The sequence below is a fragment of the Pseudonaja textilis genome, chromosome 1 (genome assembly GCF_049901715.1).
Source record: "Pseudonaja textilis isolate UNSWEBS1 chromosome 1, rPseTex1.2, whole genome shotgun sequence".
In the NCBI taxonomy this organism is placed as follows: Eukaryota; Metazoa; Chordata; class Lepidosauria; order Squamata; family Elapidae; genus Pseudonaja; species Pseudonaja textilis.
The window spans coordinates 91,666,438-91,682,441 of record NC_141990.1 but is presented as its reverse complement, the minus strand read 5'-3'; the positions used below and the strand labels follow the sequence as shown (position 1 = coordinate 91,682,441).

Genomic DNA, 16,004 nt, shown 5'->3' with positions numbered 1-16,004 from the left:
TGTGGGAAGTCTGGGAAACTTTTAGTTTTGAGATTCCACAGATGTACCAGCTGCTATTCTAATAATTTTGAGATGATGCCTGTCTCAGAGTTACTGATTGGAATGGAGGTTCCCCCGAATGCTGACAGTATGTCACTTAGTGTACATTTAAAGTGACAATAAAGTTATTCTAAGTCTAAGTCTAAAAAGTGTAGGGTGCATATATATAAAGCCAAGTGTCAGAGTGGGATAGGCTTGGTAAGATTTTATTTAAGATTTAGACTTCGAGAATCTTCTGGGAACAAGAGTGAATCTGTGAAAGAGAGGTGGGTTCCATTTAAAATGGTGCCAGCCTGATGATAAAAGCAATATCAGGAAGGTGCCAGAGCATCCTTCAAATTGATCCCAAGGGAAGCTAGTGATGGGCAACATAGCCTTGTGAAAAGGATACTATAGACATTTCAGGACTTTGGGTCTATTATAAATGATAGATGCTGGAAACGGGTCAATGGATGGCCAATGTTGGAAATGGGTTAATGGATGGCCATAGAAATCAGAAGACAAAAGATGATGACAAGGCCAGGAAACGATTTGCATTAATGGCAACTGAAAAAGGACATGCATTATATTTCTCTGGCAGGCTAAAAGTCTCCAAGCCAAGAAAGGGAATTAGAATGTTTGATTGTGAATAAGCAAAAGCACAGATATGGTGAATAGAAGTCTGGAGGAATTGAAAGGAATCTGGGTGATATGAACATTCCATAGTATAAGGAAGGAGAGGATGTATCCAGTGGTGGGATTCAATTTTTTTTTACTACCGGTTCTGTGGGCGTGGCTTGGTGGGCGTGGCAGGGGGAGGATACAATAAAATCTCCAGTCAGAGGTGGTATTTGCCGTTTTTCTGAACTACTCAAAATTTCCACTATTGGTTCCCCAGAACTGGTCAGAACCTGCTGAATACCACCTCTGGATGTCTCAGGAAAGGTATTGCTTTTTACATCAAAACAGAGGGGTTATTCAGCAGGTTCTGACCAGTTCTAGAGAACTGGTAGCAGAAAATTTGAGTAGTTTGGAATACCACCTCTGACTGGCCTCATCCCCATCTATTCTCTGCCTCCCAAGTCCCAGCTGATCGGCTTCTTTTGTTGCACTGCACAGGAGAACGGAGCTGGAAAGCAGGTGAGTGGGTGGGAAGAGAAAGGAGATTTTGCAGTATCCTTCCCCTGCCACGTCCACCAAGCCACACCATACCCACCAAGCCACACCCACAGAATTGGTAGTAAAAAAAAATTGAATCCCACCACTGCACCTAAAGTATAAATATTAATAAAAAACAAAACAGTGGGAGTCTGGGTTTTTCTGCAGAATCATTGTAGAAGGCATTGTCTGGCCACAATTATAAATCAGATCCAAGAATATGCTAGAGCCCTCTAATCAGAAGTCTGAAGGTGATTTTGAATTATTGAAAGATGTTTGAGGCTAACAGTGAGAAGCTGGTACAGTGATGGTGGATTGCAATGGCATTCATGTGATCTCAGTATATTTATGCTTAGGCTATAAAAAGACATCGCCTTTAGTAAATAAACTAATTACAGGTATTCCTCACCTTATGACCACAATGGAGCCCAAAATTTCTCTTGCTAAGTGAGACATTTGTCAAGTGAGTTTTGCCCCATTTTTACCACCTTTCCGGCCACAGTTGTTAAATCAATTGTCAATTTAGTAATAAGGTTCCTAAGTGATTCGGACGTCCTCATTCACTTTGCTCGTCTGAATTTTGCAGAAGATAATCATATACTGGGATAATGCAACTGTCATAAACATGAGTCAGTTGCCAAGCATCTGAATTTTGATCACTTGACCATGGAGATGCTGCAACAGTTGTAAGTGTGAAAAATGGTCATAAGTCACTTTTTTCAGTGCCTCTGTAACTTCGAATGGTCACTAAATGGATGTTGTACATCAGATAACAGATAATCAGAGTTGGAAGGGATCTTGTAGGTCATCTAGTCCAACCCCCCACCCAAGCGGGAGACCCTACACCATTTCTGACAAATGGTAGTCCAATCTCTCCTTAAAAGTCTCAAGTGATCACGCTTCCACAACTTCCGAGGGCAAGCTGTTCCATTGGTTGATTGTTCTCACTGTCAGAAAGTTTCTCCTTATTTCCAGGTTAAATCTCTCCTTGTTCAGTTTCCATCCATCATTCCTTGTCTGGTCTACAGGAGCTTTAGAAGTCGAGGACTACCTGTATTGTGTGTTTAAATAAACTACATTTAAACAACCTAAACAACTTAAATTAGGATAAGGAGTCTTTCAACTGACTAGGGAAGCTAAAACCCTGGATTTAATTCTAAATAGTGATTGTCATCTGATCTGACACAAATGTGTGGTGAAACCGAAAGGAAGAACTGATCATAATGCTATTCCAATAGAAAAGAATGTATCTAGCTCAGAATTGAACTGCTTGGTTCATGCTTCTCCCTGAGCTTGGTTGTTTTCTTGTTTTCTTTTCCTGTTTCATTACCAGGTTAGGTAATATTATCAGTGTGAGAGAATATCAGGTTCGCTGGCTATTTATATTTAATAGCTTGCCCTATCGGACTTCTAGGTTAGAAGTACCATGATTTCAAGTTCTAGTTAGAGGGAAACAATGAATACTATATGTGTTCAGTTCCCAATTAGGAGTATCCCAAAGTCATTTTTTTGGTCATTGTGAGAAATGTAGTGCTGGGTCTTGTCCCGATCCAGCTAGAACTATTCTCATGTTTTTATGTTAATTTAGACAATACTAGCTGGATACCCATGCTTTGCTATGAAACTACGTGGTCAGGCTTAGTTTTGGGGAAGGAAAATAAGGGGAAAAAATTCTGCCTCTGCCTACCAGCATCCAACCATATTCATCTGGTTAGCGTCCTGTCAGTGTGTGAGAGAGTTGAAGGCTTTTTGGAAACTGAAATAGTATTTGCTGTGTGAGCAAGAAGAAGACAGCAAGCAGCCTGGGCATGGCTTAGCTCAATTGTTCAGTACTAAAGCTAGTTGCTGCTGTGAAACTAAAACTGAAACTGAAACTCTTCTCCTCTGCTTGTGTTTTGCATTTGGAACAGATTTCTTTTCAGGTGGGGAGGGGGAGTAGAACTCCTTAGCATCGGAGTGTGTTAATAATAATATAGGAAATACGAATGCTCTGATGGTCATTTCGAAAAATCCTTTCTTAGTGAGCACCTAGAAGCCAACAGAAATATACATGCCAATTTTCAAGTTTGTAGGCTTATGGTTATGGAGATTTTGTGATGATGTATGAGTGATATTTTGCTTTTATATATATAAGAAGATCAGACAATATCAAAGGAGATGGTAAATTTGAACCTGAGCATTTAACAATAAAATCAATAGAATATTCATAATATTTCATTAGCAATTTCCTGATATATTTATTTATAAATCTGAAGATACTTCTTAACAGAAAGGTAAATCATTTGTTCCCATGTGTATCTGTGTACATCCACATATATCTCATTTTTGAATAAATATTTATTCTTTACTAGCTGAGCTGAGGATTTCCAGCTTGGTAAGAAATAGCTTTATATTTTACTGTAAACACTGATTCATCCAGACGTCCTTTGTATTTCAGATCTGCTGTTTGGCTTACAGCTTCAGGAGGCCATAAAAAAACTACAGATTATGATATAGTACCTAGCAGGCAAGACACGATTCTGCCATGATTAGAACTGTGACTACCGCAGCATGTTGCATCTTAAGAAATGATTGACAGAACCTGCAATTTTGAATTGGATTATCAAACATCTGCTTCAAGGGCCATGTGCAGGGAGCAGGTAAGAAAGACAATAGAACATGTATACATGACAAGACGACTTTTACAATGCATAATTTCTATCTAAATCAAAAACAGAAATGATGGAAATCTAAATTATGTAGTCTCATGCAACTCAGTATTGTGCCTGTGCCACTGAAGTAAGTCCTACTATATTGGAATAAAGCTTTTTTTTAAAAATCACAGAGTAAACACTAAAGCAGTTAACAAAGTGCAAGACAGTTACATCACAGAGACTTCAGATCATTCTTTCACTTACTTAAACTCTTTTGATAAAGGGATACTGTAAGTTGTGCAATCTTAATGCATTAAGATGTTAGCTATAGGGATGGCATACCCAAACAGCAAAGCAAAGCAAAGCAAAACAAAACATGGAAACCAATTCAAAAGTGGAAATATCCCATCCCATTTGCACGATATCATAGTAATATCTCCTTATCTGCTCTCTCCTCTGGTTGTCAAACGTGCGTAGCCACGTGTATGTGTGATCACACAACTCTCAAAAGGTTGCCAGCTGCTGATTCAATTTCTCTCCCCCCCACTCCATTTTTTAATATGAGGATTTTCATGTATTTTCTATTTTTACCTGATAGGCGCTCCTTTGGCTTGTGCTGGTCTCAGAAGTACAGTTATGGTTGTGGCTGTTTCATTGAGAAAAGCATCAATACCTTCGTAATCTGGTAATGTGGGAGCTGGATTTAACAAAAAAGGATATCATTGTTAAAAAATATGCAGGTTTTCTAGCAGGTTTTCACAAACAAAAATTACTTGATGACAATTTTGTAAACTGGTGAAGCAAATTGCAAATTCTAGTAATGTGTCGCATGGGGTTTAAGTTACAAATATATTCAGTCATGACATTGAAACACTGCAATACTGATTAGGATTTTCAAATGTTCTAAGCTTATTAAATGTAAAAATATTGTTATTTCTTTGAATTCTCTCCCATTTCTTGTGTGTGGAACCATTATAGAATCACTGGATTTCTTTGATGACACTTCATACAATCAGGATTTGCTGTGGTCCACCCAAGGATATAACAATCCTCCAATCCATCTTTTTTTCAATCAGGGCAGTGAATACAATTAAAATTTCAATAGCTATAATTTAAAACAACTTCGAAGCTGGTCAGGACAGAAAATAGCACTAAGAGTTAATATTAGACAAAAGAACTAGTAATGCCTTACAGCAATATAAATTAATAACTGAAACTGTGCTCTTGACCACTTCATCCTTGGGAAATAATATCATCTAAATTTATATCATAGGACTTATAAAAAATTGGCATGAATGCTACAACAATCCCTCACTTTTGTTTTACAGTCTTCTATCCCATTGGGCGTGGCAGCTAAGCAATTAAGATGCTGGGCTTGTCAACTAGAAGGTTGGCAGTTTAAGACCAAGTACCATGTGATGGTGTGTGCTTCCATTACTTGTCCCAGCTCCTGCCAACCTAGCAGTTCGAAAGCATGTAAATGCAAGTAGATAAATAGGAATCACTTTAGTGGGAAAATAACAGCACTCGGTGCACCTTAGCATATAGTCATGCTGGCCACATGACTGCAGAAGTGTCTTTGGACAATGCTGGCTTCCTCAGCTAGGAAACAGAGATGAGCATCACTCCCTAGAATCACACATGACTGGCAGAGTAAACCTTTACCTTTATATTCTGTCCAGATTTTATATAGGGTTAGTTTGAGCTGAGCAAGAAATCTACTATGAAATGTGGTTGTTTGGAAAATAGGATACATGAAAACTATAGCAGAATATTGCATATCTTGGAGAGGCATCTAATTCATTTTGGTTACATATGAAGATAAAGTAGACCATTCAGGAGCCAATAAAATCTTCAACCATTCAACTGAAATTATTACTACTTTCTAGCCCTTGCCATGAATCGTGACAATAGTACAGTAAGTTGTCAACATTCTTAGCATAACTTAAAATCTTACTAGTCTCAAGGGGATTTTCTAAACTATACCCGGACTTTAAAAATAACCTGTTCTTCAGACTATACACCCTGAACATCACCTTAGCTCTATTAGAGATTTTTTAAAGAAAAAGTAAATATTTCTCGTGAGAACAGTTTAAATCAATTTGAAATTATTGATAACCAACATGTTAAAGATTTTGATGGAAATGAAGTTACCTTGAGTGAACTGACCTCATTACAGAGCATCTTAGGCAGAGATATTTTATGTGTTTTAATATTTCTTACAGCACTAAATGAGACCATTAATTTAAGTTCTATATGAAAGAAAACTTGTCTGACTCAGAGCTCTAATGTCTTTTGTTTTCATGCACCAGAGGGAACCAGCCCAATATTGGTTCAGTTTCTCCAAACCACTATTCAAGCTGCTAATTTATTATTGTCAAGACAAACTCAGTCTTTGGCAGGGAACAATAAGAAAAGCAGGAGACTTTCTCAGGGAGTCACAGAATGCAAACTGTTTAATTGAGAACATTTGGCAGCAAGACAAAAGGGGGAAAAAACCTATTTTGTTGTATCCAGCTGCTTTTTGATATCTGGACGTTGGTATCAAGAAATTCTCTAATTCTCTAACCAGAATATTCTTCTAAGAGAAGATAAGTTTGTAGTAAATTAGTAGAATTAGAACCTAATTTTTAAAAAAGTATTTCATGATGTTCCATAGGTTGGTATTTTAAAGATATGGACAAACTAAACTGCAAGCTCTAAATATGCTCCAGGGCAGTAGAAGGACATGTCCAAATGAATGCCACTGTGCAGGGCTGCCAAAAAGACATAGGTGAGTGGGTGGTGGGTAGGCATAGTTATAATTGCAGTTGTAAGTGCTGCTAAGTGCTGCTCGGCCTGGTGAGGTGACTGAGGCTTCCGGGTGCATGGTAGCTTTGGATCGTATTTGCTGGACCAGGCTGAGCCAGCTAAGACTTCCAGGAGTGGCTGCAGGTTTGCACCGCATTTCATTGCAGCTCCCCTCAATTTGTGCACAGCCTGCGTGGGGGGCCCCACTTCTGTGTGGCTGCCCTGTGCTCTTCCCTGGGAAACCTCTGCTTAATGACCCACGATTCTTGGTTATTGAAGGCAACTGGGAGTGCTGGGATTGTGGTCACTAAGTGATGTGGTCTCAGATTAAAACTGCATCACTTCATGATAGAAATTCTGCTCTCAATTGTGGTCGTAAGGACAATCTGCCCCATGTTCATTTCACTCTCTCCTGGTACTCACTTTTGGTCACTCCAGGTAACACCAAAGAAAAGGCCCAGAATCTATCACTAAACTAATAATAAGCTGTAAGACCATCGGTTATTGTATATAGAGTCCTTGTGGATTAGAGACTTAAGATGGGTCCTTGTGGTTAGAGCCATTGCAGTGTCTTTGCAATCACATGATCTCAATGGTCACATGATTGCCATTTGTGACTTTCCCTGCCTGCTTCTAACAAGCAAAGTTAATGGGGAAGGTAGCAGGAGGCTCCAAGTGGCAATCATTTGACCATAGGGTGCTGCAAATGGCATGGCATTGGCCTAATGGCAACCTATGAGTCGTGGGGGCACAGTGGTTAGAGTGCAGTACTGCAGGCTACTTCTGTTGACTGTGAGCTACCTGCAATTTGGCAGTTCAAATCTCACCAGGCTCAAGGTCAACTCAGCCTTCCATCCTTCCAAGGTGGGTAAAATGAGGACACAAATAGTTGGGGGCAATATGCTGACTCTATAAACCACTTAGAGAGGGCTGTAAAGCAGTATAAAGCAGCATATGTCTAAGTGCTATTGCTACGGCTAGTGGACTGCTGCCACTGCCATCTTAAGTTGGTCATGTGACATCTCACTTTATGACTGTGTTGTTTAGTGACAAGGTTGCTGGTCCCAATTACCAGAAGACTACCTGTACATGGAAGTCAAGTTTATTTTATTTGTTCGCAAAGATTCTACCAGACTGCAGGATGGTAAATAAAAGATTAAAATAGTGCATCTTCCCCAAATTGGGGAACTATCAGTTTAATTTATCCATAACATTGTTTTTGAATATTTATTGATTATTTTATTATTAGTAAAATAATAATAATTTAATCATTATTTTAAAGAACTGGTAAATTTGAGAGGTTTTTGTTTTGTTCTGAATTTTAATCTTTGTATGCCATTCAGAGTCACTTTCATCAGATGGGGGCCACCTAAATTAGTTAAAAACTAAGCAAATTAAACCAGACTAGTTTGGGGGAGTTTAACACCAATTCCCACAATTCCTTCAATGTCAAGAACACTGGGCTGCATTCTAATGTATAACATAGCAAAAATAAGTACATATAACTGCATAGTAGATTCTGGACAACTGTTTGCAAAATTTCATGACAATCTTGATAAGTTAGTATGAATCTTAAAACAATCTATACCTTCACTGATTTAAATATGCACATCCATAAATACACATAGTCATCTTTCTGGGTGCCTATTTATCACTACCCACTTACTATATCAGGTTTGTAGCCACTGTGACTTTCATGCATTCCTTATATGGAAATGGAGTTGGTTTCAACTGAAGAAAGGAGATTTATTATGATACATTTAACAACTTTTCCATGTTTTTCCTTACCTGAAATATTGGTAGTTACATTGATGGCTATAGCTGGTCCAAAACCTTTGACAGTGCTGGCCCTTATATAAAACTGATAGGTAGTCCCAGGATGTAGATAGGGAAAAACATGGTGTGTACTGTTCCATAATTTTGACACAGTTTGAGGTGGCCCAGCTACTGGAACTGCAGGATCAAAGGATCGTATGCTAGTGTAACTGACCTGTGGAAATCATGTCAGAGATTTAGTGGAACTCCAAGCCTGGTTAATACATTGCTATTAATTAATTTCCAGTTTTTTAAAAAGAAAAATGTTTCAAAAAATAATGTCTTTGAATTTCCCATTTTCTTTGAATCCCTGTAGTGAAATATAAGTATAGTCTTACAGATCCTTAGGACTACAAAATATTTCTGGTGGGCCACAAATTATGCAAACCATTGTGATTTGTACAATGCTAACATAGGTTTATTTTGTGACACATTTACCACATTTTTTCTCCCCTTCTTTCTAATAAACCTACAGATACAGCATCCAGTATATGGCATTCAGTATAAACACTTGAATAAGCAAGAGTTTATACTGAATATACAATGTATATACTGAACTCTTCCTATAAGTATTTTTATTGAAGAACCAGCAATTGAAAAGTACCCATTTAACACAACAAAAACTAAATAATTGGAATATATGATAGAGGCATTTAAGTGCCTCCAGTAGATATTTAGTTTGTTTAATGAGAAATGTGGAATTGACAAGACTGCCTATTTCTAAAAACTGACATACATAATAAATTGGATGCCAAATTATTTTTCCCCTTCATTCCTCAAGGGCTCATTCATCAAATATATGCTTTTTTTAAAAAAAAATCAGTATTTGCATTTCAAGTTTCCATGAGAGAAAACCTTGAAGTCTAGAAAATGTCTCATATCTATTAATAATTCTCACATATAATATCTGTAGCCTTCATTAGACAGAGTTCCATTAAATCATGATTTTTGAAGGCTATATATTAATGCTACCAGATCTAAATCAAAGTTGCATATTTAAGTCCGAGATTTTATCATTTATTACAAGCTCACTTGCAATGTATTGGCAAAAACAAGACTTCATTATTATGCAATTTTAGTCTGTATTTTTCATTTTTATTCTGAACGTTCTATCCGCTCTGTGACTGAAACAAAAGATCGTTAACAGTATATGCTAATTTAAGGATTAATTCACAGATTTATCATTGGGTGAGATGCGTGGTGTGTTGACAGATGCTGTTCCTTAAATTTTAAAAATGGACAATATTTGTGGCCCTGATACTTTCATATAGTTTAATACATTCATTTAGAGGCAAGAATACATCGTAACACAATTTTCTTCCATCCTTTATGCCCCAATGTAACATAAGTTGAGTCACTTGACAATGAGATGGGTAGCATATAAATGTAATAAATAGGTTTTTTTGAATAGGAAAGACTGCCCATGTGCCTTTATAAGTAGAGATGCGCCAAAATGCTGTTGTTGTTGTTTTTTTAAAAAACTTTTAACAACATGGAAATGGTTTCTGTCGTATGTTGCTCAGCTACAGGTTGATCAGTGGGAAGTGAGACAAACTCCACAAAGCAGCCAGGGACCCTATGAAGTAACAGCTCACTTACCAGAAATAGACTGAAAAGAAGAGGCTACCATAGCCCACCCACCCTTTTTTTTTTCCATTTCTACAATTTTACATTGTTTTTCTGATGTCCTGGGATCCATTCAGAATATTTAGAGTGCTTTTGATCAGGGATATATTTCAAATCAATATATACATTATAATAATGCATTCTGGTTAAGCAGATGATCTATTGATCTATTAAGAGCCTGATGATAGTAAAAAAAGAAAAAAAATCTTGGGGATCTCATAACCTAAATCCAGAATCTAAATAAAAATGCCATCTGTGGTTTATTTTTCTTTTGTTTTTTCAAAAATAAACCCATGTATTTTTTGCCCAATTAAGCAAAAATTTCAATTCTTTTAACTCCTTTTAATTTTAATTTTGTTCTTATTTATGTTTTATATTATGTTTGTTGTAAATGTTAAGAGCCATCTAGATGAGATGGCAGGGTAGAAATACGATAAATGAAAATAAATAAATAAAATGTTATTACTACCTCATATTGGGTGATGATACCATTTGGGTCCATTGGTTCTTTCCAATTTAAGAAGATCTTGTCTTCAAAGGGAGTTCCTTTTAATGATTTTGTAGGTACGGGACCAGGCACTGCAAAAATAACATTAATAATATACAATATTATAATTTGTTTATTTATATTCTGTATGCCCCTAGTTTAACTAACCTGTGGCTGCTGAATATATGTGTGTGTGTGTGTGTGTGTGTGTGTGTGTGTGTGTTTTCTTAAGTTTTCACGGGTACTTATATATATGGTATTCAGCTCTGTTCAGGTATTTTCCCACGTCATTATAGTTGTGTTTTAAAGTTGTAGCAATGTTTCGGCAGAATCTCATCTGCCATCCTCAGGCTTCTGTATTGTGTTTGTCTGTGTGTCAGACTTTCACAGCCGTTTCAGTTTTAAATTTGGAGCTAGCCTACTGCTGTGCCAGAATGTTTTTTTCTTCATCCTGATTGGTTGGGAGTCTTGGTCTGTGTTTATTAGTCTTGGAATTTGCTGTGTTCTATTTGATTGGTGTTTCTAATATCTTCTGTCTGTTTTGTGGCTTTTTTTGTCTTGATTGGCTGGCAACATTGTGTTCCTGTATTGGAGGCTTTTAGTGCAGCTTGGCTCTGAGTAAATGGACAGCTATCATTTATTAGGAAGCTAGGTTTCATCTGGGTGCCTGGTTGGGGTGTGTTTGAGCTGGAGGTATCAGGGGGGATCTGTTTGTGCCCAGGTGTTTGCCTGGCTTGTGGTGTGGAGATCTTTTTTGTTTGTGAGTGCAGGCTTCCAAATAATTGACAGTCTGGTGGAATCATCTCTTCTATTCATGCTTTCAGGTCTTTTTTCAATCTCTATGGCTTCTCTGATAATTTTATGGCTGGGGTTTTCTATCGTGGCTAGGGTTTTGGTGCCATTGAAGTCGATGCTATGACCTGTTGCTTTCTGTTGCTTTCATCTATAGGGCATCTATTAAACAACCCACAGCTCTTTGCGATTATCAATAGATAATCTCAGAAGAACTGTACATTCAAAAGTATTGAGGTGGGCAACAATTTGCTTTTATTTTAAAACCCACATTTGTGATTCAGACAGCTTTTTAAATTATTTTTTCTCGTGCTTTAATCTAAGGCACACAAATTCACATGTAACATTTCCTACAGGTTTTCAAAACATGTAGCAATTTCATAAAAATAAAATAATAATAATAAGTTAGTGGATAACAGAATATATTACGCAATATGCCTGCAGCAGTAAAAAATGGCAGGAAGTCCTTTACTGGTGTCAGATTAATTTCAGATTGTGTGAAAGTATAAATAAGTTGCCCCTTAGGCACCCAATGTAATTTGATAAATTAAAAATAAATTCACAATGTAAAGCTATCATAGGTACACAGATGAAATTTTGAACTCTCATCTTTTGTGAAATACATTTGTCCATAAGTCTATTTCAGACTGCTGTTCTTTGCCTCACAAAGCTGACAAAAATATCACAGCAGTTCATAGCTGATGTGCCTTGACAGTCCTTCCGGGCTGTACTATGGCTCTTGCTGATTTCCTTCCAGTCTTCTTCTTCTTCTTCCTCTTCCTCTTCCTGTTATTGTTATTATTGGAACCCCATTTGTTTCTCTTAACTACAATTCGAAGGAACCTTGGGTTTCAAGGCATATATTTTGGCCCAAGTGATAGATTTCTTTTGATCAATAACTGCACTGCAATATACCCAGTAAATTAATATAGTTATGCTATTTGCAGAGCTGGCACATTTGTGGCAAATTCAGCCACCAAAGCTGCACATTCAGGGTTTTGGGATTGGGTGTAAAATCAAAGGATTGGGAATCACCATTGTGCGGTGAGAATGAAACTAGAATCCAGCAGTTAACCAAAAACAGGTTATCATACAAATTAACATTTGAGATCGATTTCCACACCCAATCACATCTTTGGTTCCATTGCCTTGTTGATGCACTTATTAACAAAATAGTTGCACTGCATTAACAAAAAGCTATAACTTGAAAAATACCTTTAAAGCTAGTCCATGACTTACCAACAATTGAACCCCCAAATTTCTGTTGCAAAATAAAACTGTTAAGTGAGGTTTGCCCCTTTTTACAAACTTTCTTGCCACAGTTGTTAAGTGAAGCACTGCAGTTGTTAAGTTAGTAACACAGTTGAAGAGAATCTGGCTTCCCCATTGACTTTGTCAGAAGGTCACAAAAGGAGATCACATGGCCCCAGAACACATGATCATGATGATGATACAACGGTCATAAGTATGAAAAACAGTCATAAACGGCCCAAGGAGCCGCTGATACAGTTCTACAGAGGAATTATTGAGTCTGTCGCCTGCACTTCTATAATTGTCTGGTTTGGTTCTGAAAACCAACAGGACAAACACAGACTTCAGAGGATAATTAGGACTGCAGAAAAAAACAATTACTACTAACCTGCCTTCAATCAAGGACCTGTATACACGAGTCAAAAAGAGGCCTGTGAAAATATTTACAAACCCCTCACATCCCAGACATAAACTGTTTCAACTCTTGTCCTCAAAACAACGCTATAGAGCACTGCCCACCAAAACAACTAGACACAAGGACAGTTTTTCCCCCCGAAAGCCATCACTCTGCTAAACAAATATTTCCCTCAATACCATCCAGCTATTTACAAAGTCTGCACTGCTATTACTGTTAATCTTCTCATCATCCTTATCACCCATCCCCTCCCACTTGTGACTGTATGACAGTAACTTTGTTTCTTGTATCCTTATGATTTATATTGGTTGTTTCCTAGTATGATTTGATTGCTTATTGTACCCTACGACTATCACTAAGAGTTGTACCTTATGATCCTTGACAAATGTATCTTTTCTTTTATGTACACTGAGAGCATTTGCACCAAGACAAATTCCTTGTGTGTACAATCACACTTGGCCAATAAAGAATTCTATTCTATTCTATTCTATTCTATTCTATTCTATTCTATTCTATTCTATTCTGTTCTGTTCTATTCTATGTCACTTTTTTCAGTGCCATTATAAATTTGCTAAGGTTGCTAAAGGTCACTAAAGTGTAAGCCTGTGGACTACACTGAGATCTAGGCTTAAATCAGTAGAGGATGAACTGTGATCCTGAGCCTGGTTCCATAGGTTTTAAAATCAAATAATGCTAATAATAATCAGTGCATAGCTCTAACAAGGGCTTCTTCTTTCACCATCAGGCAACTAGGGAAGAAGAGAGAAGAACATACTTGTAATTTTTGTTTAGCAATTACTTTGTTTAGGGGCCATTTGTAGTCACAGCAGTGATGAAAAAATAACTTTACAACCTCTCCTTGCATTTACAACCTTCTCAGGTTTGTAAAGCAAAAGAAAACTGAAGTAGGATTGTAAGCAGACTCGCAATTCACTTAGCAATCACTTTGCTTAATGACCAACTTGCTGGTCCCAACTGTGGTCACTAAAAGAGAACTACCTGTAAAGAGAAGGAAGTACTAGACAGAAGGAAAGAAGGGGAAATCTCATCATTGAAAAAGAGAAAGAGGAACCATTGTTTACCTCACTCTTCTGTTCTAATCACTGCACTCAGGGCAACCAAATGCAGTATTAACCCAATTAAATTACCCCATTATTTTTTATGCCTTAAAAATGTTACAGCATTATTAGTACCATTGTTTGCCAATATTCCCCAGGTGTTAACTGAATATTTTTGCCATTTTCAATTGGAATTATTAATAAAAGTAGATTAACCATCATGGCTCTTGACCAGCTTTTTACTTGTCCAATAAATTTTCTTAATTTATCAAATTAATAAGTCTTAAGAGGCCTTTGCCCTTTCTTCCAAATCATGCGAATACTGAATGTGATAAACCAGCTGTCACCCCTGCCTGACAGACTAGAACACTGGGCCGTATCTAACAAAATGAAATTCAATGTATAGAAAAGTAAAGTCCTACACTTAGGCAAGAAAAACCAAAGGTACACATATAGACTGCGTGAAACCAGGCTCAATAGCAGTAACTGTGAGAGGGATATTGGAGTCTTAGTGGACAACCAGCTAAATATGAGCCAGCAGTGTGCAGCAGCAGACAAAAAAGCTAATGCAATCCTAAATTGTATTAACAGAGGGATACAATCAAGATCAAGGGAAGTACTAATACCACTCTATAAAGCCTTATTAAGACCACACCTAGAGTACTTCATCCAGTTTTGTTCACCACATTATAAAAAAGATGTTGAGACTCTAGAAAAAGTACAGAGAAGAGCAACCAGGATGATTAGGGGACTGGAGGCTAAAACATACAATGAACGGTTGCAGGAACTGGGCTTGGCTAGTCTAGTAAAGAGAAGGACCGGGGAGAAACGATAGAGGTCTTCCAATATTTGAGGGGCTGCCACAGGGAGGAAGGGGTCAAGTTATTTTCTAAAGCTCCTGTAGGCCAGACAAGGAATAATGGATGGAAACTGAACAAGGAGAGATTTAACCTGGAAATAAGGAGAAACTTTCTGACAGTGACATCAACCAATGGAACAGCTTGCCCTCGGAAGTTGTGGGAGCGCCATCACTTGAGACTTTCAAGGAGAGATTGGACTACCATTTGTCAGAAATGGTGTAGGGTCTCCTGCTTGGGCGGGGGGTTGGACTAGATGACCTACAAGGTCCCTTCCAACTCTGGTTATCTGTTATCTGTTAACTATCTGTTGCTGACTAGTCATGGCTCTGTATACCTGTGCAGATTCAGGAGTGAGTGTTGGAAGAGACAAAACAGCCAAACAATTTCTAATAGCTTTCTGCTTTGCTGATAAGGAGCTAGAAAGAGAAAATAATTTAGCTATTCATAGAACAACACATTAATAGTCAAAGGAGCAGATATGGAGCTGGCATCAAGGGAGGAAACTAAAACTTCCAGTGACATGTTAAGATTGGAGAAAATTCTAAGACAAAAAATATAAGTAACAGAGGAGCTGGTTGGAAGCTGTATGTGCTATCATGTTAAAACAAAGTGGACAATTCTACTAGCTGCTGACCATAGACTGTGTATAGTAGGTTGCTACCTAGAGTAAGATTGGCTATAACATCTAAAACAGACTGAATAATTGACACTAAGAAGGACTTTTTTATTTGAATTTATTATAGCTGCCCAATTGCAATGAACTCTGGGTTGTTATTAAAAAAAAAACCCAAAAAGCCATAAAAAGAGAAAACATACAACCACACAGACAGCCCAGATTAAAATGATTTTATAAATAAACAAACCAAACCAAACAGGAACCTCAGAAATGCAATAGTAAATTAATACATCAGCTCCAGGCCTGGGACCAAAGCCAGGTTTTTAGAGCTGGGGTAATGGATATGCTTCAAGATGTAAAACAAAATCCTGAACCAAAAACATCAAACTACCAAGGCCCCTGAACTCAAATAAGCCTCTTTAATGGCTTATACAGACCCTTGCCGATGTTGGCTTACAAGTTACCTTAAAGTTGGAACTAGGATG

At 37.5% G+C, this 16,004-nt stretch overlaps 1 protein-coding gene across 26 annotated transcripts in view; it reads right to left on the bottom strand.

Annotated features, from left to right (window-relative positions):
* Positions 1 to 16,004, bottom strand: part of PTPRK (protein tyrosine phosphatase receptor type K) — a 390,148-nt gene that overhangs the window by 84,732 nt on the left and 289,412 nt on the right. For all 26 annotated transcript variants that reach the window (XM_087941283.1, XM_087941299.1, XM_087941305.1 and 23 more), the window contains exons 9-11: positions 10,510 to 10,619; positions 8,388 to 8,589; positions 4,401 to 4,506 (exon numbers count right to left, since the gene is read on the bottom strand). In XM_087941283.1, coding sequence (XP_087797409.1) covers positions 4,401 to 4,506; positions 8,388 to 8,589; positions 10,510 to 10,619 — 418 coding nt within the window. The remainder of the gene's footprint in view (positions 1 to 4,400; positions 4,507 to 8,387; positions 8,590 to 10,509; positions 10,620 to 16,004) is intronic.